Raw genomic sequence first — 27,251 nt, forward strand, 5'->3', positions numbered from 1 at the left:
CTAAACAAAATATTTATTTGATAAAATGAGATTATTATTTAGCCGATCCATAAAAAAAAATCTTTTATCAAACATATTGTAATTGACGGCCGGGGAGGCATACTCCCGCTTAGGGATGAGCAAAAGGACCGAACCGGCCGGAACCGGACCGGAATCGGGAACCGGCTTCGGCCAAAATCAAGAACCGAACCGGCCCGGCGGTTCTACCGGTTCCGGTTCCTACCGGTTCTTGTCGTGTCTTCAAATGTTGGAATCGGTCTTCGAAAAATAGCATCATACGGTTTCGGTTTTTGCCGGTTCTACCGGTTCCGGTTATATCAGTTTCGGTTCCTACCGGTTCCTGGTTCTAAAAATCCACAAAAATAACGTCCCGGTCTCGGCCCGACTGGTTATATCGGGTTTCGGTTCTGATACCGGTTCCGGTTCCGGCCGGTTCCCCGGTCCATATGCTCATCCCTACTCCCGCTCCATCATTCTTCTTGGTTAGTGCATACACGCGACCCCTTTTATATAGTTTTTTATTAAAATAGATCAATAAATTGTAATTAACCCATAACTATTTAATGAAATGAATACTAAAATAGTGATGAAAAGCTAGTCGAGTAAATTAGTGGTGACTAGGTTTAAGCGTAGGGGATGTGGTGGTCGGTCACGTGAGTTGGATGTCAGCTGGTATTGTTTTTATGTCAGACAAAAGTTTGCAACATGCATTTGGACACTCCCTCCCACTCTTTTATTCCCCTGCTTTGCTTTGAGCTTTCCTTTCCTTTCCTTTCCTTTTCTTTTCCATTCAATTCCCCACAAGACCAAGACAGATTCCACAAACACCTCTTTCTCTTCTCCCCATGCCATGCCTGCCTTCACTTCTGCCTATCACTGTTTTCACTAAACCCTCTTCAATTGCTACATAAAATATGAAGGCTATGCATTTGTAATAGTCAAACCTTGTTTATATATATATATATATATATATATATATATATATATATATATATATATATATATATATATATATATATATATATATATATATATATATATATATATATATATATATATATATATATATATATATATATATATATGGCACCAACCGGCATATCAAATCATTTCTGTTTTGTTATTTCTACCATTTCTACGGATTTCGTTTTCTTATTACATATATATAAATATAGATAGATCAGTCTGTCAAAGGAACGAGGAGGAGAAGGAGAGGTGCTGCAAGAATGACACCGCCCAACATGGCAGCAATCACTGCATCGCTTCAAACATCTCTCCAGAACTGCTCCCTGGACACCAACACCGCCGGAGGAGCAGGCTTTGCGACTTCATCTCCCTCTTCCTCTTCCATCAGCAACCATCACTCAAGTTCTTCCTCCGACGCCACCTTGGAACTCAATTCAAGCAGATCACTGCCTTACCATTGGGAACAATGTCTCGATCTCAAGGTTCGCGAGTTCTCTTCCTTGTTAATCACTCAACTCCGTCCTAGATCGGTTAATATATAATTATTTCGTCTAGCTAGCTAGCTTTTTAATTCGACGCAGATCTTGCATCCTTCAATTCCACCCCTCCGTATTTCCTGTCAATAACAAAAAAACTTATGGTCTAATTGATGCCAAGATAGACGGGAGAGGTATTTTACATACACTGGAAAACGAGGATGAAAGCTAAAGAGGACCCGCGGATGGCCGATCATGGGTTTTACAGCGATGATGATGATGACAACGAAGAAAACCAGGACGAAGAAGAAGGCTTCTATGACGAAGAAGGATCTTCGTCGGAATCATCTTCGCCTGTTTCATCATCAAATAAACACAATCAGAATAATGTGTTGGTGGTGGCCGGATGCAAGAGCTGTTTCATGTATTTCATGGTAGCCAAACAGGTGGAGGAATGTCCCAAATGTAATGGTAAGCTCCTTCACTTTAACCGATCCATTCATAATGCGTAGCTAGATTTCCTGTTTGTCTATGTACGTTTTGAATCTTCTTTGCTTTCTTCTCCTTTTAATAAAAAAAAGAAGGTAATAAAAATGAATACGGCTGTCATACGTTGACGACATGGATTTATGAGGAATATTGTTGTATACTCTGTTGCAGTGCATGTTTCATTTATTGTAGAGATTTACATACATGATTGGGACCGAAAAACGTACATTGATTAAATCTTGACAATTATTTGATTTCACACATATTAATAAAAATATTAATTATTATTAATTTTATTAAATAAAATGATAGTCTTATCCTTTTGATGTATTTAATTTTATTGTAATTGTATTTAATTTTATTGTAATTTAATTAATAACCATGGATATTTTGATAAAAAAGATATTTATTTTTAGAAATATGCTATTAATTTTGGAGACATGACAAAAAAAAAAACATGAATTATTAATATGATACCAAACAAATATTAAACTAACAATCCATATGCCATATAAATTATAACAATGCCTATGACATATAATACCCTATTGGAATTAATGAAACAAATATTAAACTAACAATCCATATGCCAAATAAATTATAACAATGTCTATTAATATATGAGATATCTTTTGAAAAGTCCCGATATTTTGGACAAATTTTTAATAAAGTCCTAAAGTTTATTTTTTGAACAAAAAATTTCTGACTTTTTCATCTTTTGAAAAAGCCTAAAAAACCGGCTAATTTTTTCACTTTAGCCCTTTTTGACCTGTTCAACAGGTCATGAGACCAAATTGTTAATTTTTCGAAAATAACAGGACATTTTTGCAGATTTCGTCAAAATCTTTATATAATGTATAAACATATTTTTTTTACATATCTATATCAAATTTTACGTATTTGTGTATTTATTATGTTTTTATATGTATATATTTACTTATTTTTATGTATTTTAAATGTATAAATGTATTTTTTTACTTATTTATATGTATTTTAAACAATTTTACATATTTTTTTTATGTATTTTTATGTGTAATTTTATTTATTTATTATGTATTTATATGTATTATGTATTTTTACGTATTTATGTATTTTTTAAACTTTATATATATATATATATATATATATATATATATATGTTTATGTATTTTAAATGTATAAACGTATTTTTTACGTATTTACATCTATTTTTTAGTATTTTACATATTTCTTTATGTATTACGTATTTATGTATTCTTTTAATTGTTTTATATAGATGTTTTTGTATATTTATGTATTTTAAATGTATAGACGTATTGTTTTACGTATTTACATGTATTTTTTTTTTAAACTATTTTACATATTTTTTATGTTTTTTATGTATTATGTATTTATATGTATTTTTGCGTATTTATGTATTCGTTTAGTTTTCTTATATAGATTTTTAAGTATTTTTATGTATATTAAATGTTTAATTGTATTATTTTTACGTGTTTGTATATTTTTTACGTAAAAATAATACACTATAACATTTAATATACATAAAAATACATAAGCATCTATTTAAGAAAACTAGAAAAATACATAAATATGCAAAAATATATATAAATACATAATACATAAAAAACACATAAAAACACACAAAAAATATATATGTAAAGTACTTCAAAAATACATATAAATACGTAAAACAATACATTGATACATTTAAAATGCATAAATATACAAAAACATCTATATAAAAAAACTTTAAAAAATTATATAAATAAATAATACATAAAAGATATGTAAAATACTTAAAAATAGATATAAATACGTAAAAAATACGTTTATACACTTAAAATACATAAACATCTATATAAAAAGCTTTAAAAAATACATAAATACGTAAAAATATATAATAATACATATAGATACATAATATATAAAAAATAACACATAAAAATATGTAAAATGGTTTAAAATACATATAAATAAGTAAAAAAATACGTTTATACATTTAAAATACATAAAAACCTGTAAATATATACTTATAAAATATAAATATACAAAAATACGTAAAAGTAGATATATATATATATATATATATATATATATATATATATATATATATATATATATATATATATATATATATATATATATATGTGTGTGTGTGTGTGTGTGTGTGTAAAAAATATGTTTATACATTATATAAAAATTTTGACGAAATCTACAAAAAAGTCCCTTTATTTTTGAAAATTTAACAATTTGGTCTCATGACCTGATGAACAGGTCAAAAAAGACTAAAGTGAATAAATTAGCCGGTTTCTTAGGCTTTTCTATTCAAAAGGTGAAAAAGTCAGGACTTTTTTATTCAAAAAATAAAATTTAGGACTTTATTAAAAATTTGCCCAAAATATTGAGACTTTTCTAGAGATATCCCATTAATATATATATATATATATATATATATATATATATATATATATATATATATATATATATATATATATATATATATATATATGAAGTTTAGGAATAGTAAACTTGGTATTTTTTTGGCAGGAATGGTCCCTGCACTTTGATCCTAATTCTTTACCTATTTTGACATTTTTGGTCCTTGCAGTCAATATTTTTACACTTTTTAGGAACCTTTTAATATTTAAAGTTTGGTCAAAAAACTTTAACGGTTTGACAACTTTGATCCCCTTTCTAGAAATTTGCTAATTCCTACCCCTTTAATTCTTTAACCGTTTTGAAACTTCTGATTATTGCAGTCAAACCTTTTACATTTTTTCATAAAAACATGAAAAAACGGTATGGGGCAAATTCCAGGCTTTGCATCATTGCACTTTCTACGTCTGTCATATTTATTGATTCGGAAACAATATTGAAAGCTTCTGGTCCCCGCGTAACGAGTGTAACCTTTCTAGTTATAACAATGCCTATGACATATAATACCCTATTGGAATTAATGAAAGAAAGACATCAACCAAAACACTCACTACAAGAACAAATTTATTTTTCAAAATAAAGCACACAAAAACAACTTTATTTTTCAAAAAAGAACTACCAGTCTAATTTTGTATTTTACTTATTTCACAAAACTTCATTTTTTTCTCATACATACTACTGCAATACATCATATAAATTAAGGAAACATACTTAACATGGAAGTAACTTAAAGATTATGTAAAACTTAAAAGTTAACGTTAAGCGGTTCGATAGACATGGATGCCGTTGGCATCCAAGTTGGCCTACAAATGCCAGTGGCAAACATCTTACCTAAATAACCACAATTTTCGTAGGCATCGTTCGGCTGCATGTTTGTGTAACTCAAGTTTGAAAGTGTATGTTAGCTGTTTTTCAGTGCTACAATGCACCATATCTACCATTCTATATTTCACATGTTTTCAAATAGAATGATACTCTATATTGATATGCTTGCTTCGACTGTGTGACACATTATTATTTTAGAGTAAAATATCATATTTATTATCAACATATATTGTAATCAGATCTTCGTTTGTAAGATGTAATTCACGAAAAACATTCTTAAAGTATATAGCTAACATGTTTATGCTGCAGTTAGCATATATTCTGCTTTACATGTTGATAAAACAACAATTTGTTGCTTCTTTGAAGACCATTAAAACACTGTTGAACCAATGTGAATTACATACTGATAAGTACTCTTACGGGCTGTTTGGTAACCTTTTAATTGACAATTTAAGAGGCTAACTATTAATTTTTCAGATTAAGAGTGTTTGGTAGCATATGAATAAAAGCCTCTTAAACTTTCAGACTTGAAACTGCATCTAAAAAAGCACGCTTCCTTCCCCTTTTTACCCTAATACGCTGATACATGCCTCCAAAACCACACACCCACCTTTAGATCGTCTCTTTCGTCTCCTCCCACCTCCGACCATCTCTAACACTGATCACCTCCTCACGTCGTCGACCTCCCTAAAATCGACTCACACCACGACTTCCAACGCCAAGCTCCGACATCATTGCCCCTTCTCCTCCCTTCCACCCTTCTCCTACCTCTCCGATCTACGATCATTTGCTACCTCCGATATTGATTTCGCCACCGCCTCTCCTCCGCCAGCCTCCGCTAGCACCGCCAGCGACAATGGCCTCATGTTGCAGGTAAGTTTTTTTTTTCTTCCGACATTAATTTCTCTATAAATAGATCGATTATTCTTTCTTTTCCCCTTGAAAACTGATTCTTATAAATACATTGATTCTCTCTTCTTTTTTTGCCCTAGAACTCGATTATCAGTCCTAAATTTTAATTTTCTCTGTATTTCATGCCCGGTCAGGATCGAGATGATAAATTTTGATAAAACATTTTATTACTAGTATCAAGGTTCCATAAAGAAAATATGAATATTGTTTAAAATCTTAAGAAAGAAGATGATATTATTTAAAATCTTAAGATAGAAAATGATCAAGGTTCCACAAAGATACATACGTTTCATATCATATGGAGTTTGATATATAAATGATGGTGCATCATTATCTAGCAATTATGAATAAATTTTATATGAATTGAAAGTAGTTTATACAAGTTATAACAACTAGAGATTTTGATAAATTATCGATTCTAGCAACATAATTTGAAAAGTTGGTGATGAATTTGATATGCATTTTCTATATATATATATATATATATATATATATATATATATATATATATATATATATATATATATATATTGATGGGTTTTAGCCATAAGAACATCCTATGTACTCATGCAACCCTAATGCTTGGATCTAGGTTTCTCTATTGTACATGCTATTCATCAAAGACTTTAAACCCTAAATCTAGCATATGATAATCAATATTAACATAAGAATGGGTTTAAGATATTATCTTGATTGTTATGTAGCAATAACAATCTCAAATCCTCCTTGTAATGACTTTAGAAAGCTTAGAGTAACAAATGTCACTCCTCTAATGGCTCACAAACACCAAGAGCAAGAGGATGAAGAATAAGGAGAGAGAGGAGGCTGCCCAAAACGTGTGGAAACCCTAGAGAACAAGTTCATCACGTTTTTGGGGCATAAGGGTTCCTTAAATAGTGAGGCTATTAGGGTTATCTAACAAGGAAACCCTAATTTGGATGCTTAGGCCCTAAGCAACCCATTGACTCTTTCCTTAAGGCCTTTGGACGATTTCTAATGGGTTTCCCCATAGAATTCGTCCACCCCCTTAATAAGAAGTCCATTAGCTCAATATTCAACTATCACACAATTGACAGTTCTAGTCCCTTAAGTTTAATTAATGTCTTTTAGCCACAAACTTAATTCTTATTAATTATTGACTAATATTAATTAAACAATATGATTTCTCCTTTATTATATTATTCTCATAATATATTAATAAATCATATTTAATCCTTTCTCTCCATAATTCATCCTATCAAGTTGCTTTGGTGAAGGCAACCCAAAAGGACCATGCACCATCGGGTCAAGTACATACCAAAAATAGTTATGGACTTTAGATCCTGATCTGCCATCGTAGCTTTCTAAAGCCGCTGTCAACTCCGATCTTATCAGATACGCGTGTCCTTTAGATAAGAGATCATATATTCCTCCATTCTAGATATCATATAGACTGAGACATGGATCTAAATCATTCTCTCTGTCTATGTGCTGTTTCCTGAATTCAGATTTATGACGACTGACAACAGACTACAATTGAACACATCAATTTAGTCCCGGCTTGGCCAAGCGCTTAGGTGCCATCACTAAATCATCGAGGGGCCCACAGATATCGCTTTCACCCTACTTTGGATAAAAGGAACGGATAAACTTTGACTCAATGCTCGCTTGAACTCACTCACGAAATCACACACAACAATATGTTTTATAACACCAAGTTACTGGTGCGTTTACATATTATCAATGTGCAACCGACTTGCAAGATACAACTCACACATCTCGGTTTCAAGAATATAAGATGTTATCGTCTCACTAATCACTCGTGATACAAATCCATGAAGTGATCCAAGTGAGCGTGGGTTTAATCCAATGCTCAAATCATATTCATAAGCACTCATGAACGTTGCGGCAAACATTTGCTTATGTCTAATACTCTTTAGACAATCCACACACCAATTCATGACAGTCTTCATTCACATCTACTTCCAACATATGAACGACTGTGGCCCGTTTGAATAATTTGATTGTTCTTAACCAATTAAATTATTCAGGAAGTCAAAACATGCAAAGTGAAACAAAAGGATAATACTAATCCCATATGGCCTCAAATCATTGAGTATAAATAAAACACCTTTTATTTATCACCATATCGATTACTCATTATTTGTTGTTTCGGGTATTCAACTTCTTACTTGAATTATTACAATACTTGTCCCATGCTTCTTAGCATGCACACAATGTTTACCTACGGTTCTTACTTTGTGAAATAGATCAAATGAACACATTTCCAATCATACTCATTTCACAACTCCTAATCCTTTTCACAAGTGAAAGAATATCAAATTCTTGCCACTTATAGAATATGTTAGATTCCAACATTTTATGCAATGACCCTTTCGTAATGTCACTGCACTAAAGTCACAATGACTATTGCCAACGAAATTACAAAGTCCTCTATCGGGGATTGTTACAAGACAATTCCATAGATGTGATGTCTCAAAGTACATTCCTTTGAACATCCTTTTGCATAAAAGTTTTTAATCTAGACATTGATTCTTAATATCCAACTCCCAATATAAAAACTTTTCCATACTTACCATATGACAACTCATTCTTAATAGAATCTTTTCTATTGATAATAATGTCGATATGGTCCATCCAATACTATACTTCCAACTACTCACAAGCGACCAATCCTCGGTGAACTTTGGATTGTCCTTTGATAGTTGTTTAATTATCTTAGTCAAAACCGATTCTTGTCCTTTTTCCCCCTAAATGCACTAAACATTTGGAAAATTTTAGAATGGTCAAATATTATAGCATTTGCAATCTATCCTATACCCAAAGCGTATGGGACACGATGCATAACGTCTTACATAAAGATTTGATACTTTATCAATCTTCTGCCATAATATTTTATGTATCACATTCTTATGAATCGAATTATGAAGAGGAATGCCGTAATCATAATCGAAATTTAAGAACTCACTATGTATCCTTGACTAAGTTTATTAACATTCCATAACCTAAGCCTTTAGTTTTGGAATGAAGTACAATATTCTCTCCCTTAATTATAGCAAAACAACTATTCAATCCTTACGACTTTGTAATATTCTCTCCCTTACTTTTATATTTCATTATACTTATAATGGAAGATTTCTGTCCTATCCTACCCGTTCGGCTAATGACCCTCCACTAGTCAATAGTGTGGTGCGTAAGAGTGTATACCCATTCAATCGCCATTTTATAGGCAATTTCCTTAAACACCCCTTATAGACCACCTTCGTGAATGAGGCCTACTAACGGTAAGACTGACTTTTACTCATACATATATAATGTTAGACTTTTAATGTTATATATAGTATAGGGTGTATTTTACACTTTTAAAATACTAGGTGGTCAAATTTAATAATTATACTTTTAATTTAATTAAATTGTACACCAAAACTTTATGGATTTAGTAAATCTCTTTTAATTATACACCTTAATTAATTAATAAAACCATAAGGGTGTGATTTGAACTTTTCAAAAACTATACTAGGGTTTTAGAATTTAACATTTCTAAATCAAACTTTTAATCAACTTTTAAATTCGAAAACTTGAGGGCAAGTTTTGAAACATTTCAAAACATTAGGGTTTAACTTATTTAAATTTTAAAACCAAAACTTTTGAGTTCTAATTTAAACTATAAAACCTAAAGGGATTAATTTGAAACTTTTACAAACTTTATCAAGAATATTCTAGATCACATAATTCAAATAAGGCAATTACCTGTTAATTGGTGGTTATCTAATTAGATATAGTTCAAATTCTTGCAAGATAATGATCAAATAATTTCCATAATTCAACATTTATCAAATAAGGTAACAATTATCTAATTAGATGACCAAAATCTTTTATTTTGACAAGGATAATCATAAGAGATTAACAAAATTCGAATTTTATTAATTTTAAACAATTATGGCAATTATCCTAAGTCAAAATAGGTAAAAATCCCGGAAATGCGCCTGTCTGACAGCTAAACTCGCCGAGTCCCCTTATGGACTCGCCGAGTTCACCCTACTCGACGAGTCCACATTGGAACTCGCCGAGTTCATCAGACAGGGGGGCCAAAAATGATTTTACAGCTTGAACAAACAAACAAGGCATCAATACAATAGAAACCAATCAAGGCTCTGATACCACTGATGAGTTTTAGCCATAAGAACATCCTATGTGCTCATGCAACCCTAATGCTTTGATCTAGGTTTCTCTATTGTACATGCTATTCATCCAAGACTTTAAACCCTAAATCTAGCATATGATAATCAATATTAACATAAGAATGGGTTTAAGATATTACCTTGATTGTTATGTAGCAATAACAATCTCAAATCCTCCTTATAATGACTTTAGAAAGCTTAGAGTCACAAATGTCACTCCTCTAATGGCTCACAAACACCAAGAGCAAGAGGATGAAGAATAAGGAGAGAGAGGAGGTTGCCCAAAACATGTGGAAACCCTAGAGAATAAGTTCACCACGTTTTTGGGGCTTAAGGGTTCCTTAAATAGTGAGGCTATTAGGGTTATCTAACAAGGAAACCCTAATTTGGATGCTTAGGCCCTAAGCAACCCATGGACTCTTTCCTTAAGGCCTTTGGACGATTTCTAATGGGTTTCCCCATAGAATTTGTCCACCCCCTTAATAAGGAGTCCATTAGCTCAATATTCAACTATCACACAATTGACAGTTCTAGTCCGTTAAGTTTAATTAATGTCTTTTAGCCACAAACTTAATTCTTATTAATTCTTGACTAATATTATTTAAACAATATGATTTCTCCTTTAATATATTATTCTCATAATATATTAATAAATCATATTTAATACTTTCTCTCCATAATTCATCCTATCAAGTTGCCTTGGTGAAGGCAACCCAAAAGGACCATGCACCATCGGGTCAAGTACGTACCAAAAATAGTTATGGACTTAGACACTAATCCAACATATATATATATATATATATATATATATATATATATATATATATATATATATATATATATATATATATATATATATATATATATATATATATGTTTTGTAACATCCGGATTCCCAGGTATTATATTTTGTTCTTTTATTTTTGGGTGTTGTGAGGAGACTCAGCGAGTTGGCGTCTAAACTCGCCGAGTATGGTCGCGAAGTCGTATGCGAGTTCACAGCTGGACTCGGCGAGTCCACGCTGTTTAATGAAACCGTAATTTCCAGGGTTTGAGACCTATTTAAAGGCCCTTAGGGCCGTCATTTGCGGCCACCAACCCTTAGAGAGAAACCCTAAGAGATCTAGAGCGTTTGTGAGGAAGGAGAGGCCATTCTTGATCCATTTGTGGGTGTTTTTGAAAGAAGGAAGTGATCAAGGCAAGAGGAGGATGAAGGAGGTGCAATTTTGGTGGTTTTTGAGTTCATAGAGACTGTATTGAGGTATTATTCTCGGACCTTCTTCAGTTTTGATGTTGATTCTTAGTGTTAGGGTTTTCTAACCCTATTGGAGGTTGATTAAGTGGAGCATTTGGCCCCTTCTTGAGTTTGAGTTCTGGATCTGGACCCAAAGAGGTCCAGAGGCCTTAAACCTTGGAGCTTTATGAGTCATTTTGGGAGCCATGAGCTTGGGATGTCATTTTTGGGGCTAAATCACCATTTTGGACCATTTAGATGTTATATGAGTGTCAAGGTCCGAACTTTATGTGATTATCTTGCTTGGGAAGGCCAGATCTATGATTGTATGGAACAGATCTGACCTCAGGATTTGTATAGAGTTTGTGCATGGCATGAACTCGGCGAGTCCGAAGAACAGACTTGGCGAGTAGTATGAAGGATGCCCGTTAATCACTCTGTGAGTGGACGTGCCAAGTTGGGGAATAATTCGGTGAGTCAGGGAGAGTCAGGGGGGACTGAGTTCAAGTTGGAACTCACTGAGTTGTTCTTGAGACTCAACGAGTTGAGTCGGGGTTGCCCCGCGATTCATGCCAGGTGGAACTCGTCGAGTCAGGGGAAGTACTCGACGTGCCAAGAGAGGGTCTAGAGAGTCAGTGGACACGTGTAGACTCGCCGAGTCGCCCTAGTACACTCGACGAGTTGGGTCAAAGTTTGACTGTTGACCTTGTTAACTTTTAGGGTTGAGTACAGTTGTATTTATGAGAGTATTTACATATGTGATTAGGCGGAGGCTAGATCACATTTCTACCGAGTCAGATACTTACCGAGACATCGAGGTGAGTCTTCTCACTATACGTTACCTAGAGTGGTATATTGTGTAGACCAGAGGGTCTTATGTGTTATGAATGAGATTATGTGCTATGTGTTATATATATGTTATATGATGTTATAGACCGGACCGAAGGGTCCAACGATACAGACCGGGCCGGAGGGCCCAACGAGCTATGACCGGACCAGAGTGTCCAACGAGTTACGGGACTTGAGGGTCCCGCTGAGACACATCGACCAGAAGGTCGTATTATAGCCTCGAGTGGTGTATATATTGTATGCGGTATTTTGGGGAACTCACTAAGCATTTATGCTTATAGTGTTGTGTTATGTGTTTCAGGTACTAGTAATGAGCGTGGGAAGGCACCGACATGATTCGTACACACACGCATTGGAGTTTATGTTTGAGATTCTGGGGAGATGTTTTGTGATGATAACATTTGATACAATGTGTTTTGACATTATTTTATGAGTGAATGAATGTTTTAAAAATGAAAAATTGTTTTGAAAATTTACGTTGTTACAAGTTGGTATCAGAGCCTTGGTTTGAGGGATTCGGATGCATCTTCGGGCGTATCTGCACTCAAACTGAGGATTTGAGGAAAATTTTGATAATGAAGTAAATTTTTTGAAAAGAGTAAAAAGAGTTTTGAGACAAACAGAGCCGAGCCGTGTGTACGATCAGCCAGCGCCCGAACGGTGAATCCTCAAAAGTACCCTTACATTATGTGTTATGAGATATGTTATGTTACATTATACATGCTAGAGTAGGCTAGGTATACATATTAGGACTAGAGTGGCCTGATTTGTGATGCCTTAGCCTAGGAGATTTCTGCTGCTGAGATGCTTTGAGAGCGAGTAGATAGCAGTTAGGAGCTCATGAGAATAGCGTACTTATAATCCAAGATCCAAGGAGGAGGACTTGGAGTGAATGCTGATGCGGTGTGGTCAGTAGTATTGGGCCTGTACTACTGAAGACACCGGATCAGTGGGCATTCCAAGTAAGAATCTTTTGGACAATGGAGGACAAGTAGGGTTGTGTCATCGAGTATGTGTATGCTCGATCGAGTCTCTGATAATTTTTGTTATATTTCAGAGGCTTCATGGTTGGGACTCGACACACACCTAAGAGCAGTGGTGTCAGCGACGAGGAGATCCGTCGATTGATTCATGAGGAGGTGGCTGCTGCCATCTGGGATGAGATTCCTGAGATGTTTGGGGACATCAAGACCATGTTGATTCAGACTTTTGATGAGCGGTACGCAACGCTGAATGAGGCTGCTGCTGTTGCTGCTGCTAGACCTCAGGGTGGTGACTCGTTTTTTTTCCGGGAGTTCAACAACACGAAGCCACCAGAGTTCGACGGGACGCAGGACCCGATTGCCGCTATGAGATGGATCTCAGACATTGAGGGATGTTTCTATACGTGCCTTTGCCCAGAGCACTTGAGGGTTCGGTTCGCCTTGAACCAGCTCCGCCCGGGAGTGAAGGATTGGTGGAAGTTCATGACGGTGAACTTCACTTTGGCTGAGACTTCCGAGGTGACCTGGGAGAGGTTCACCGCTATGTTCAGAGAGGAGTATATTCCCCCGGTGGAGAGGGAACGGTTGATTCAGGAGTTCTTGACCCTCAAGCAGGGTACTGATTCTGTGGCAGTGATCACCAGGAAGTTTCATGAGAGGACGATGTTTTGCCCTGAGCAGGTGTCTTCTGAGCAGGCTCGTATGAGCCGTTATCTGATTGTTATGAGGAGAGATATTCGGGAGTTCGTGGCGAAATTGACTTACCGGACATTTGCTGAGCTCTAGGAAAATGCCCAGAAGAGGGAGATCGAGTTGGAGACTCAGGCCAGGGAGGAGGCCGAGTCGCAGAGGGCGGATCGGCGGCCGGCAGCCAAGCGGGCTAGACCCACTAATTCGAGATCTGGGGGCGCGAAGGGCCGCACTTGTGGGAAGTGCGGTAAGAGTCACGAGGGGTCGTGCAGGGCTGAGGTATGCTAGAAGTGTGGGAAGGAGGGACATATCGCGAGGGATTGCCCCAAGGGATTTTCGGTTTGCTTTCATTGCAACCAGACCGGCCATCGGAAGGCCGAGTGCCCGCAACTTTTTCAGAGATCTGCGCCTATTGCTAAGGCTACCGAGGTTCGACCGGTGAAGGCCGAGGCCCCGAAGGCTCGTGGGAAAGCATTTCAGTTGACCGCGGAGGAGGTCCGCGCGACGCCCGATGTTGTGCCTGGTATGTATTCTCTTTTCATCTTTTATTTAAGTCGAGTTTTTATGCTTATATGATGATATGCGTAGGTACTTTTCTTGTGAGTTCTGTGCCTGCGTTGGTATTTTTTGACTCGGGTGTGAGTCAGTCGTTTGTTTCCGTACCATTTAGTCAGCATATTAGTATCCATCGAGAGGCGTTGGATCGGCCTCTGTGAGTTTCCATAGCTGATGAGCGAGAAGTGTATGCTTCGGATGTGATTCGAGGATGTGTCCTTGAGATCTTCGGTGTGGAGTTCCTGATAGATCTGGTTCCGATCGCGATGGGGGACGTGTGTGTTATAGTGGGTATGGATTGGTTGAACCGGTATGGAGTTGTGATAGACTGCGAGCGTCAATTGGTGAAGATTCAAGACCCTAGTGGGGGAGTTCTTACGATGTACGGCGAGGGTACACGTACAGGGTCATCATTTTGTTCGGCCGCCAGAGCGAGACAGAGTCTATAGCAGGGCTGTAGGGGATTTGTGGCATATGTGATGGATGCGAGGGTTGATTCAGAGGGACCGAAGTCGGTTGATGAGATTCCGATAGTGCGTGAGTTTCCGGATGTGTTTCCAGAAGAGTTGCCGGGTGTGCCTATGGAGAGGCAGGTAGAGTTCAGTATTGAATTGGTTCCGGGAGCTGCGCCTTATCTCCTTGCACCTTCGGAGATGCAGGAGTTATCCTCACAGCTCCAGGAGCTGCTGGGGAAGGGATTTATCAGGCCGAGTAGTTCGCCATGGGGGCGCCTATTCCTTTTGTCAAGAAGAAGGATGGTTCGCACCGGATGTGCATTGATTATCGTGAGTTGAATAAGCTAACGGTCAAGAACCGTTACCCATTGAAGAGGATCGATGATTTGTTCGATCAGTTGCAGGGAGCATCTTGGTTCTCCAAGATCGATTTGAGGTCTGGTTATCATCAGGTGAGGGTGCGGGAGGAGGACGTCCAGAAGACAGCATTCCGGACTCGTTATGGGCATTACGAGTTTGTGGTGATGCCTTTCGGACTCACCAACGCACCTGCGGTGTTCATGGATCTCATGAACAGGGTGTGCAGACCGATGTTGGATAGCTCAGTGATCGTGTTCATCGACGACATATTGGTGTATTCGAGATCCAGAGAGCAGGATGAGGAGCATTTGAGGGAGATCTTTAGAGTTCGGAGATCGGAGAGGCTTTATGCCAAGTTTTCCAAATGTGAGTTCTGCCTACGAGAGGTTCAGTTTCTGGGGCACCTCGTAAACCAGAATGAGATATTGGTCGATCCGGCCAAGATTGAGGCGGTCATGAGGTGGGAGGTGCCGAGATCACCCACCGAGATCAGGAGTTTTCTGGGTTTGGCCGGCTATTATCGAAGATTTATTAAGGATTTCTCCAAGATCGCCATGCCACTCACCAAGTTGACCCGGAAGGGTGTTGCGTTTTCTTGGGGTCCGGAGCAGCAGACCTCGTTCGAGACACTTCGCCAGAAATTATGCGAAGCCCCAGTTTTAGCCCTTTCGGAAGGCATGGAAGATTTTGTGGTATATTGTGATGCATCGATATCCGGATTGGGAGCGGTGCTTATGCAGAGGGGGCATGTGATAGCATATGCATCGAGGCAGCTTAAGCCTCATGAGTCGAGATATCTAACTCATGATTTGGAGCTGGGAGCGGTAGTGTTCGCTCTCAAGATCTGGCGACATTATCTGTATGGGGTTCGGTGTACGATATACATGGACCACAAGAGCTTGAAGTATTTGATGGATCAGCCTAACCTGAATATGCACCAGAGGAGGTGGTTGGACGTGGTCAAGGATTATGATTGTGAGATCCTGTACCACCCGGGCAAGGCTAATGTTGTAGCCGATGTATTGAGCCGTAGGGCAGAGGGCGCCCCAATACGAGATGTTTGTTTGAGATTGACAGTGATGACCCCGGTGTTAGATGCTATTCGTGGGGCCCAGGCTGAGGCTGTGAAGCCAGAGAGCCAGAAGAGAGAGCGAGTTGTCGGACTGGTATCAGAATTAGTTACCGATAGCTAGGGGCTTATGGCATTTCAGGGTCGGATTTAGGTACCGTCCGTGGGCGGCACGCGTACCATTTTGATGGAGGAGGCTCATCAATCGAAATTCTCGATCCATCCCGGGGTCACTAAGATGTATTTGGACTTAAAAAAAGATTATTGGTGGTCCTGTATGAAGAGGGATGTCGCTTGGTTTGTAGAGAGATGCTTGACCTGTCGCAGGGTGAAGGCCGAGCACCAGCGTCCACATGGTAAGCTGCAACCATTAGAGATTCCCGAGTGGAAATGGGAAAAGATTACCATGGATTTCATCACCAAATTGCCAAGGACCGCGAGGGGTGTCGATGCAATTTGGGTGATTGCGGACATGCTGACGAAGAGTGCTCACTTCCTGGCCATCAGTGAGAGCTCTTCCGCGGAGAAGTTGGAAGAGATGTACGTGAGAGAGGTGGTATCGCGGCATGGAGTGCCGATCTCGATTGTCTCAGGTCGAGATGTACGTTTCACTTCCAAATTCTGGAAGAAGTTTCATGAGGAATTGGGTACGAAACTGCATTTTAGTACCACATACCACCCACAGACTAATGGGCAGAGTGAACGGACGATTCAAACGCTCGAGGACATGCTCCGGGCATGTGTGTTGGATTTCGGCGGGAGTTGGGACACGTATTTGCCCTTGGCAGAGTTTTCTTATAACAACATCCTTCATTCGAGCATTGGCATGCCGCCCTTTGAGCTGTTGTATGGGAGAAGGTGTCGAACCCCTATTTGCTGGGGAGAAGTAGGGCAGCGTGTGATGGGCAGCACCGAGATTGTGCTTCGGACGACAGAGCAGATCCAGTAGGTCAGACAGAGGTTGTTGACTGCTCAAAGTCTTCAGAAGAGTTATGCGGACAGACGCCGGTCCGAGCTCGAGTTTCAGGTCGGCGACTTCGTGCTCTTGAAGGTCTCTCCTTGGAAAGGAGTGATCCGATTCAGGTAGAGGGTCAAGTTGGGGCCTCAATATATTGGTCCTTTCAGGGTGATCGTGAGGGTAGGTAGGGTAGCCTATCGTTTGGAGTTGCCAGCAGAGTTGGGTCAGATTCATGACACTTTCCACGTGTCGCAGATGCGAAAGTGTATAGCCGACGAGTCGGCAGTGGTGCCATTAGAAGATATTCAGGTGGATGCGATCCTGAATTATGCTGAGAGACCGGTGGCGATCAGGTATCAGAAGATCAAGGTTTTGACGAACAAGGAAGTGCCTCTGGTGCAGGTCCAGTGGCAGCATCGGAAAGGGTTAGAGTTGACTTGGGAACCGGAGCGTGAGATGCGAGAGCAGCATCCGAAGTTGTTTGCAAAGTGAGACTTCGAGGGCGAAGTCTGATTCTAGTGGGGGAGAATTGTAACATCCGGATTCCCAGGTATTATATTTTGTTCTTTTATTTTTGGGTGTTGTTAGGAGACTCGGGAGTTGGCGTCTAAACTCGCCGAGTATGGTCGCGAAGTCGTATGCGAGTTCATAGCTGGACTCGGAGAGTTCACGAGTGGACTTGGCGAGTCCACGCTGTTTAATGAAACCCTAATTTCCAAGGTTTGAGACCTATTTAAAGGCCCTTAGGGCCGTCATTTGCAGCCACCAACCCCCAGAGAGAAACCCTAAGAGATCTAGAGCGTTTGTGAGGAAGGAGAGGCCATTCTTGATCCATTTGTGGGTGTTTTTGCAAGAAGGAAGTGATCAAGGCAAGAGGAGACTGAAGGAGGTGCAATTTTGGTGGTTTTTGAGTTCATAGAGACTGTATTGAGGTATTATTCTCAGACCTTCTTCAGTTTTGATGTTGATTCTTAGTGTTAGGGTTTTCTAACCCTTTTGGAGGTTGATTAAGTGGAGCATTTGGCCCCTTCTCGAGTTTGAGTTCTGGATCTGGACCCAAAGAGGTCCAGACGCCTTAACCCTTGGAGCTTTATGAGTCATTTTGGGAACCATGAGCTTGGGATGTCATTTTTGGGGCTAAATCACCATTTTGGACCATTTAGATGTTATATGAGTGTCAAGGTCTGAAATTTATGTGATTATCATGCTTGGGAAGGCCAGATCTATGATTGTGTGGAACAGATCTGACCTCATGAGTTGTATAGAGTTTGTGCATGGCATGAACTCGCCGAGTCCGAAGAACAGACTCGGCGAGTAGTATGAAGGTTGCCCGTTAATCACTCTGTGAGTGGACTTGCCGAGTTGGGGAATAACGTAGTGAGTCAGGGAGAGTCAGGGGGACTGAGTTCAAGTTGGAACTCACCGAGTTGTTCTTGAGACTCGGCGAGTTGAGTCGGGGTGGCCCCGCGATTCATGCCAGGTGGAACTCGTCGAGTCAGGGGAAGTACTCGACGTGCCAAGAGAGGGTCTAGAGAGTCAGTGGACACGTGTATACTCGCCGAGTCGCCCTAGTCCACTCGACGAGTTGGGTCAAAGTTTGACCGTTGACCTTGTTGACTTTTAGGGTTGAGTATAGTTGTATTTATGAGAGTATTTACTTATGTGATTAGGCAGAGGCTAGATCACATTTCTACCGAGTCAAATACTTACCGAGACATCAAGGTGAGTCTTCTCACTATACGTTACCTAGAGTGGTATATTGTGTAGACCAGAGGGTCTTATGTGTTATAAATGAGATTATGTGCTATGTGTTATATGTATGTTATATGATGTTATAGACCGGACCAAAGGGTCCAACGATACAGACCGGGCCGGAGGGCCCAACGAGCTATGACCGGACCGGAGGGTCCAACGAGTTACGGGACTAGAGGGTTCCGCTGAGACACATCGACCGGAAGGTCGTATTATAGACTCGAGTGGCCTATATATTGTATGCGGTATTTTGGGGAACTCACTAAGCATTTATGCTTACAGTGTTGTGTTATGTGTTGCAGGTACTAGTGATGAGCGGGAAGGTGCCGACATGATTCGTACACACACGCATTGGAGTTTATGTTTGAGATTTTGGGGAGATGTTTTATGATGATAACATTTGATACAATGTGTTTTGACATTATTTTATGAGTGAATGAATGTTTTAAAAATGAAAATTTGTTTTGAAAATTTACGTTGTTACATGTTTAAAGTGTTTATTTGTTTCCTTGTTGAACTTGGATTTGCAGGTTGAAATGTTTAAAATAAAAAATTAAGGGGATATCGTGTTTAATGTAATGATGCACAAGGAGTACAAATCGATCATCATCTGTTCGTTTGCAAGTTTGTTGTCATTTATATCTCAATATTCAATGTCAAATATTTTGTTTTTTATCTTTGAAATCATTAGGATGTAAAAAATGATGTTATTTTTGTAAAAATATCTCAAAAAGATCATTATAAATTATTGAAGATAAATTTTAATTTATGTTAATTTGGATTTTATATGGTGTTATATATATATATATATATATATATATATATATATATATATATATATATATATATATATATATATATATATATATATATATATATATATATATATATATATATATATATATATTTTAATTATTCAGCAAAAAATAATAAAAAAAGGGTAAAATGACCATTTTGATAATTTAGCACAACAATTCAAAGGTTCCAACCAAACAAGATGTTAAAAATTTAGATCTTAAAAATTCAGACACTCATAGAAATTCAGACCTCTTAAAAATTCAGATCCTGCCAAACAACCCCTTACTATTATCCGTATCTCCACCATAATCACTATCTAAATAGCCAACCCACTTTACATCTTAAGAGTACATGTAAAATAAACCATGGTTCAGCATACCTTTTTATGTATCTCAAAATTGTTTTAGCTGCAACGAAATGATCTTGTTTTGGCTTCTCCATGTATATACTCAGCACTCCAACTACATACATAATGTATGGATGTGTCTTTAACCTCCCACTAAGCTTTTGAACAAAAACACTTAGTTTCATTCATCCACATACTTCTTTTGTGACATAAACATTAAATCATTGATTTGATTTGCTTCAAATCTAAGAAAGTATGACATTTCACCAATATCTGCCATCTTAAACTCTATAGTTATCACTTTTTTAAAGTCATTGAACATACTTGGATTATTTTTGGTAAAGTTCATATCGTCCACATACAAGTACACAAGCATACAATCACAATATCTCCATTTCGATTTTTCTTTGTATAAAGTGCATGTTTGTATGGGTTCATCCTTCTAGAAATGCTCATATATTCTTGTATTCTAGGCTCTCTAAGCTTTCTTTAAACCATATAAGTATTTATTCGATCAATAGAATTTATCATCTTAACCTCCTGAAACATACTTGTAACGCCCTATTCTGAAACGTTTCGTAATTCGGGGTCGTGACCCGAAGATCACTCATCTTAAGGCTTTGGGCCTTGGGGAAAGAGAGATTTAGATCCCTTTGGATGTGGATAATGTAGATTCGGAGATTCGATAGTTTGGTTTGTGCTTTGGAGCCCAAGAGTATAACCATAAAGTGATGATTCAGGCCTTTTATGAATTTTGGATTTAAGTTCGGAAAGTTTTAAGGCAAAAGAGAGTCGATAGGACTGTAGAGCTTCTTGTTACCTTTCCGTGGATATAAGGATCGTTGAAATCGGACTTAGAATGAAGAAGTTATGGCCTTCGGAATTTTGCTGGTTTAAGGCTAAGCCTAGTACACTCGGCGAGCAGGGAGTACGTTGGGTGTACTAGGATGGATGATTGTGGTTGGCCTTTAGAGTATACTGGGCATACCAGGAGTACGTACAGCATACTCCAATCAGGTGCAAACCATAATTTAGGGTCTTGGGCCCTATTTAAAGGCCTTAAATTATGTTCAACCCCTATTCTCTTCAGCCTCCATCAATCTTAACCCTAAGATTGAAATCTTAGCCTCCATTTTAGCATTCTTGGGACTTTTGACTGATTTGGTGTGTTTTTGGTAAACATTGAAGAGGAAGGAGCCATTGGAGAAGTGTTGGTTAACTTGGAACTTGTGGATATAGAATTTGTGCATCTTGATCTATCTTCTGGAGGTATAAAGTCTTAACCTTGATGACTTCCCTTGTAGATTTAGTTTTGGGTGGTATTTCTATGCTTTGGTCCCAAGATTATGGATCTTGTGAATAGAAGTTACTCCAGAACCTTTGAGCCTCATATTTGGTCCTTTTTGAGCTCATTAAGTCATAAAGTTTGGATCTTGACGAGTATTATCCTGTCATGCAAGAATTGGTGACCTTTTTTATGAAGTTAGGAAACTTGGATTATGGTTTGGACCCCATTAAGCCATGAAAAGTCATAATGTCAGGAACTTTATGACTTTATGTAACGCCCGGTTCCTGGTATGCATTTTAATATAGAATTATTCATTTTTGCAAGGGACTCGAAGAGTTGGAGGCCCTAGACTCGTCGATTAGGAATGAATGATTGGACGCGGGACTTGAAGTCTAGTCGACGAGTCGAGAGGCCTCGACTCGACGAGCAGGGCTGTCAGGGTGAAACCCTAATCTTCAGGCTTTGCACCCTATTTAAACGCCTTAACTGGCCTGATATTGCCGTATTTATACCAATTTTTAGGCAATATTTAAGTACATTTTTATTAATAAGTTGGTAATTTGTTTAGAATAATGGTACTTATGAGCTTAAATGTTATTTGCAACCAAAAAGAAGACATTTTGAAGTAAAGGGACTAAAAGCTTTAAAGAAAGAAACATTGGGAATTAAAAGATTAAAAGAAAAGAAAATCTGGAAAAAGCGTTCTCACGTCGTGGGAACTTGAAGATTCACGACGTGACAGTTGGTTCTAGAAGATATGTACGTGGGTGAAGGAATCCTTGACGGGCACGGTTATCTGAAACTCACGACGTGAATATCTTATTATTCACAACGTGAATTTGTAAAAATCAGCAACTATATAAACCCTTGACCATTACGAATAGAGGGACTTTTGGCTGAAGAGAGGAGTTCCAGAAGGCGATTTTGAGTAGAAGAAAAGCCCTAGAAAGAAGCTTTCAACACCAAAAGAGTGAAGGTCCACAATTTAGTTTATTTATTTGTTAACTAGAACATGTTTCATATCACTTTGATTTGTGTTGGTGTGTTAGATGCTATTATGAGCAGCTGAATCTAGCTACTCTTGTTTAGCTAGATGAAGCTTCCAACTTATGAATAGCTTAATTTTTATGGATTTAATTAGTTGGTAAAATTGCTTGTGTTTGATTTGTATTACCTAGCATGCTTGTGTTAGTTTCTCTAGTTGCTTAATGTCATGTTCTGTGTAGCTTAGTGACCATTAATTGCATGAACTTGTCTACCTAATGATTTAGTGAACATTAAATTGTTAGAGCTAGGATTGACCAATCTTAGTTAGTAATTAGAGTAAATAAACTTAGCTGTGCTAGAGAATGTGTATTGTGACTATAATTGTGTTTACATAATAAATCTTACATAGCATATTTATATTCATAATTGATTCTGTGTTTAATTGTGTGTGACCATACATAGTTTGACATGAATTAATTAATTATTGGTAAAGTTAGAACTAAATTACTAATATAATTAAAGCCAACTAGATAATCCATAATCATTAACTAGCCATAAGGAAGAAGTGGATTCGAACTAGACAAGAGTGTGTTTTTACTTATTGAATTTGATTTAAGTTCGTCTGATCTTGTAAAATCAGATAAAACTCTTTTCTAAACTTGTTAATAACTAGGTTAATTTGATAGCAAATAGATTAATTAGTAACACCGTTCCCTGTGATCGACACCCGACTTACCCAAGCTATACTGTAATCCGACTAGGTACACTGCCTATAAGTGCATAGTTAGTTTAAGTTTATTAGGTTATAAATACTAAAATTAGTGGGTACTTTTGTGCACATCAAGTTTTTGGCGCCGTTGCCGGGGAGCGGCGCGTTTATTAGTTTATTTAGTTGCATTAGATTAATCGACCCTTTTTGTGGAATAAACTTTGCAAAAAGTTAATCAGTTATTTATTGGTTATTTTTGTTTATTAGCTTAGTTGCTTAGCATATAAAAGAAATTGTTTTTCTGTTTCTGTCATAGAATTCACGACGTGAGTTTTATAAAGTCACGACGTGAAAGCTGCGATTTTCAGTTTTTAGTATTTTCTTATTTTGGTTCAGTTTTACGTTTTTAGTTTAGCAAGTTGCAGGAGTTCATGACCAGAGGATCTACCACACCTTTGTTGCCACCAATTGAAGATCCAGAAGCTGCACTTCACAAGAAGACTGATAAGAAGACGCCACTACAAGAATTAAAGTCAACATTTTCAAGGAAGTCGGGAAAGAAGACAGGAGAGTCAAGTACATCCTCAAGGCACGAGAGCAATTTTGAACACTTGGATGAAATAGCCGTCCAAACCGAATCCGAATACGATACCGAGCTGGAATTTGAAGAACATACGAGCGGACCCGAGAACGAGCCAAGGAACGAGATGGCAGCAATTGAAGAGATGTCCATGGGAGCTTACAAGAAGCGGATCCGAGAAGATGTGGGTCCCGGTTTAGTCTAACCTGCAATACCTGCCATTGCCACATTCGAGCTGAAGGGGCACATCTTGACTGCACTGAAGGATATCCCATTTTTTTGGGAAAGATCATGAGGATGCTTTTAAGCATCTAGATGAAGTCAACAACATTGCGGATTACTTCAATGTCCCAAATGTCAACAGAAACACCGTCTTGCATAGGATGCTTCCCATTACTTTCAAGGGAGCTGCTAAAGAGTGGTTAAAATCACTTCCACCGGGCACAATCACCACTTGGGCTCAAATGCGTGAGCAATTTCTAGACCAGTTTTGCCCACCATCCAAGATAGCTAAACTCAAGAAGGCAATAGCTAACTTTGAGTAATAGCCGGGGGAGTCATTATACGAAGCATGGGAGCGGTACAAGGGCTTGCTCAGAAATTGCCCTCAACATGATCTAAATGTGCAACAAGAGATGTCGATTTTCTATGATGGGGTCAACGTTATGACGAGATAACTCCTTGACTCTCAAGGACCTTTGACAAAGAAAAATCCAAGGGGGGTCAAGGAGTTGATTGAAGAATTCGCGAAGCACTCTCGCGAATACCACAACCCTAGGTAAGATGGAATCAAAGGCGGTGGAGGGGCCCAAACTGAAGAAATAGCAGCTGTGATGGCTATGCTGAATAATTTGGATCGAAGGATAACACAAATGGACCAGTCAATACATGCCATAAGAGCGAGTTGCGAGAGATGTAGTGGTCCACACTTGACTAAGGACTACAATTTAGATGAGTTTGGGAACAGAAAAGCTCAAGTGTGCTACTCGAGTGGGGATAAGTTTGATGAGGACTGGAGGAAACAAAAGAAGGAGTGGCTGCCATATGAAGAGTATAAGAAGCAAAAAGAAGAAAAGTATAGGCAGACAGGTCGAGGCTTCTATCAAAAGGAGCAGCCACCAGCCGAGAAGAAACCCGATCTATAGACCATGTTGATGAAGTTTATGGAAGCTTCGGAAAAGAGACACGATGCCATTGATTCTGCTATTATTTAACAACAAACTTTAATAAAGAATCAGCAAGCCTCCATCCATAACCTTGAAGTACAAGTTGGTCAACTAGCCACTCAAGTTCATGAGAAGTTATCCCCGAAAAATCCCGAAACGAAGACCCAATCTCATGTAATGGCCATAGACACTAAAGAAGAAGCCATCTCTAAGTTCTTGGAGACATTGGGAGAAGAACCACAGCAGCCCGATCCAAAGTTGAAGAAGCCCAAGCTCGAAAATCATGAAGCTGCTGAATTCTAGAATTCACGACGTGGGCCCATCATGAACAGAAAAATTCTGTAGCTGGTTCGGTTTATCAGCCACCTTTGCCTTTTCCTTCCCAAGCTACCCTTAATCCATTGGAAATAGAGCATAGAGAGTTTGTCAAGCATGTGAAGGGGATCCCGCTTAATACTCCTTTTATCGAGTCCTTATCCAAAATTCCCGAGCATCAAAAATTACTACAAGATTTGATAGACACTCGCAAGCAATTAAAGAAGCATTCTAAGGTGATTCTAAGTGAACAAAGCTCAAAAGCTGTGTTGGGAGAGACACTGAAGAAGATGGGAGATCCTGGATGCCTCACTCTTCCGTGTGAATTTGGCAACAAAATGAAGGTTAATGCTTTAGCCGATTCTGGGGCTAGCATTAATTTGATGCCTTATTCATTTTATCAGAAGTTAGAAATTTAGAAGATGAAGGCTACAAGAATGACTATTCACATGGCGAACCGTTCAGTGACATAACCCCAGGGCATCATGGAGGATATTTTGGTGAAAATTGGGAAATTTGTTTTTCCAATAGATTTTTTGTAGTTTTGGATATGAAGGAAGATCCCGATGTTCCAATTATCCTTGGTCGTCCATTGCTTAACACTGTTGGTGGTTTGGTTGATATTCGCGAGTCTAAGCTCACCTTGAGGGTTGGTGATGAAAAAGAAGTTTTTGGGATAGAAGATGGCTTTCCAAAGGAACATGTTCAAGAAGAGGTGTTCACAATCAATGAAGATAATGAACTAGAAGAACTGGAAAAGCTTATGGAAGAAGAGATCAAGGCAGTTCATCAAGTCAAAAGAACAAAACCTAGAGCATCTATACCATATTTGGTTGAAGTCATAGCTTACAAGAGTCCACCTTCTTGGGTGAGCAAAGAAGATGATGAGATGAAAAGTGATGAAGAGGAGATTACTTCAAGGGTGACAAAGCCGGTGGTGAAAGAGGAGGAGGATGCTATGGAGTGCAAGGAAGAAAGTAAAGGGACCAAACGCAAGCTTGAAGAAGAGGTCAAAGCTAAAAAAGAGAATTCAAAAAAAGCGTACAAAAGGCGAGTTCAAGCTTACAAGAGGTAATTCAAAGAACAAAAGATCCTAGTGGTGGATTCTTCCGAGGACTCAACGTAGAAGGCATGGAGTCCAGCTCAAGACTCCAAGAAAAAGAAGCGCTTTTCGGGAAGCAACCCGAGTTTGGTTTGCAAAATTTTTTTCTCTTTCTTTTCTTTTCTTTTTGAATTTTTGTCTTTAAAAAACATAGATCATGTCATCCAACTCTATTAGAACATAATTAAACACTGAATGTAAGAACCCTAAAATGGAAGTAGTAATAATTGAGAATTTAGTTTAAAGTCAAAATTGAATTAGTATAAATTTTCTCTTCCAGACTTTATTCACGACGTGAAGTTTAGAAATTCACGACGTGAATCGTGAATGAACCGGATAAATTCTCAATGATATAGTTTAGCCCATTAGACTAAGAGGCGCAAGATGAATCCATGAGTGTATGGCCCGGTTTTAGTCCAGATGACATTCACGACGTGAATCTTTACGAATTCATGACGTGAGTTTTCAATTACATGGGACCATAGAATAAAGCCATAAACAAACAAGTTGAACCTATTTGTTTATACCGCACAAAGTAGAGGGGAAATTTGGTCCCCCCTTGGTCCCCATTGCTGCGATTTTAGCCGACAAATCTACACGTTTTCTTTGTGCTTACATACTACTTCCATCAAAGGTAACGATTTCTAATTATTAATCTTCATTTTTCTTTAATAGTTGAAATTAGGGCTAGGGTTTGTTCATATGTTAAATTGTATGAAATAGCTCTAAGATTCATAAATTACCCTTGGAATGTAGTTGATTAATGGTTGAAAATGCTATAGGAGTAAACC

General features: G+C 38.0%; 1 protein-coding gene and 1 non-coding gene across 4 annotated transcripts; one reads left to right on the plus strand and one right to left on the minus strand.

Annotated features, from left to right (window-relative positions):
• Positions 1–766: 766 nt before the first annotated feature.
• LOC111920463 (protein CURLY FLAG LEAF 1) lies at positions 767–19,731 on the plus strand. Of its 3 annotated transcripts, none has more exons than XM_023916040.3 (4): positions 767–931; positions 1,176–1,448; positions 1,628–1,913; positions 19,472–19,731. In XM_023916040.3, exons 2-4 carry the CDS (start codon positions 1,227–1,229, stop codon positions 19,558–19,560), a joined length of 597 nt encoding a protein of 198 aa, XP_023771808.2. In that variant the 5' UTR covers positions 767–931; positions 1,176–1,226; the 3' UTR covers positions 19,561–19,731. The 3 variants fall into 3 exon arrangements, with proteins under 3 accessions (XP_023771808.2, XP_052626089.1, XP_052626090.1); XM_052770129.1 differs by lacking the exon at positions 767–931 and adding an exon at positions 12,649–14,543 and having other exon boundaries at positions 1,076–1,448; XM_052770130.1 differs by lacking the exon at positions 767–931 and adding an exon at positions 5,649–6,044 and having other exon boundaries at positions 1,077–1,448.
• A 4,658-nt stretch (positions 19,732–24,389) lies between these two features.
• LOC111920466 (small nucleolar RNA R71) lies at positions 24,390–24,496 on the minus strand. The gene has a single exon (XR_002859897.1). It is a non-coding gene; the product is annotated as a small nucleolar RNA R71 (small nucleolar RNA).
• Positions 24,497–27,251: the final 2,755 nt, after the last annotated feature.

Source organism: Lactuca sativa, chromosome 4 (genome assembly GCF_002870075.4).
Source record: "Lactuca sativa cultivar Salinas chromosome 4, Lsat_Salinas_v11, whole genome shotgun sequence".
Lineage (NCBI taxonomy): Eukaryota > Viridiplantae > Streptophyta > Magnoliopsida > Asterales > Asteraceae > Lactuca > Lactuca sativa.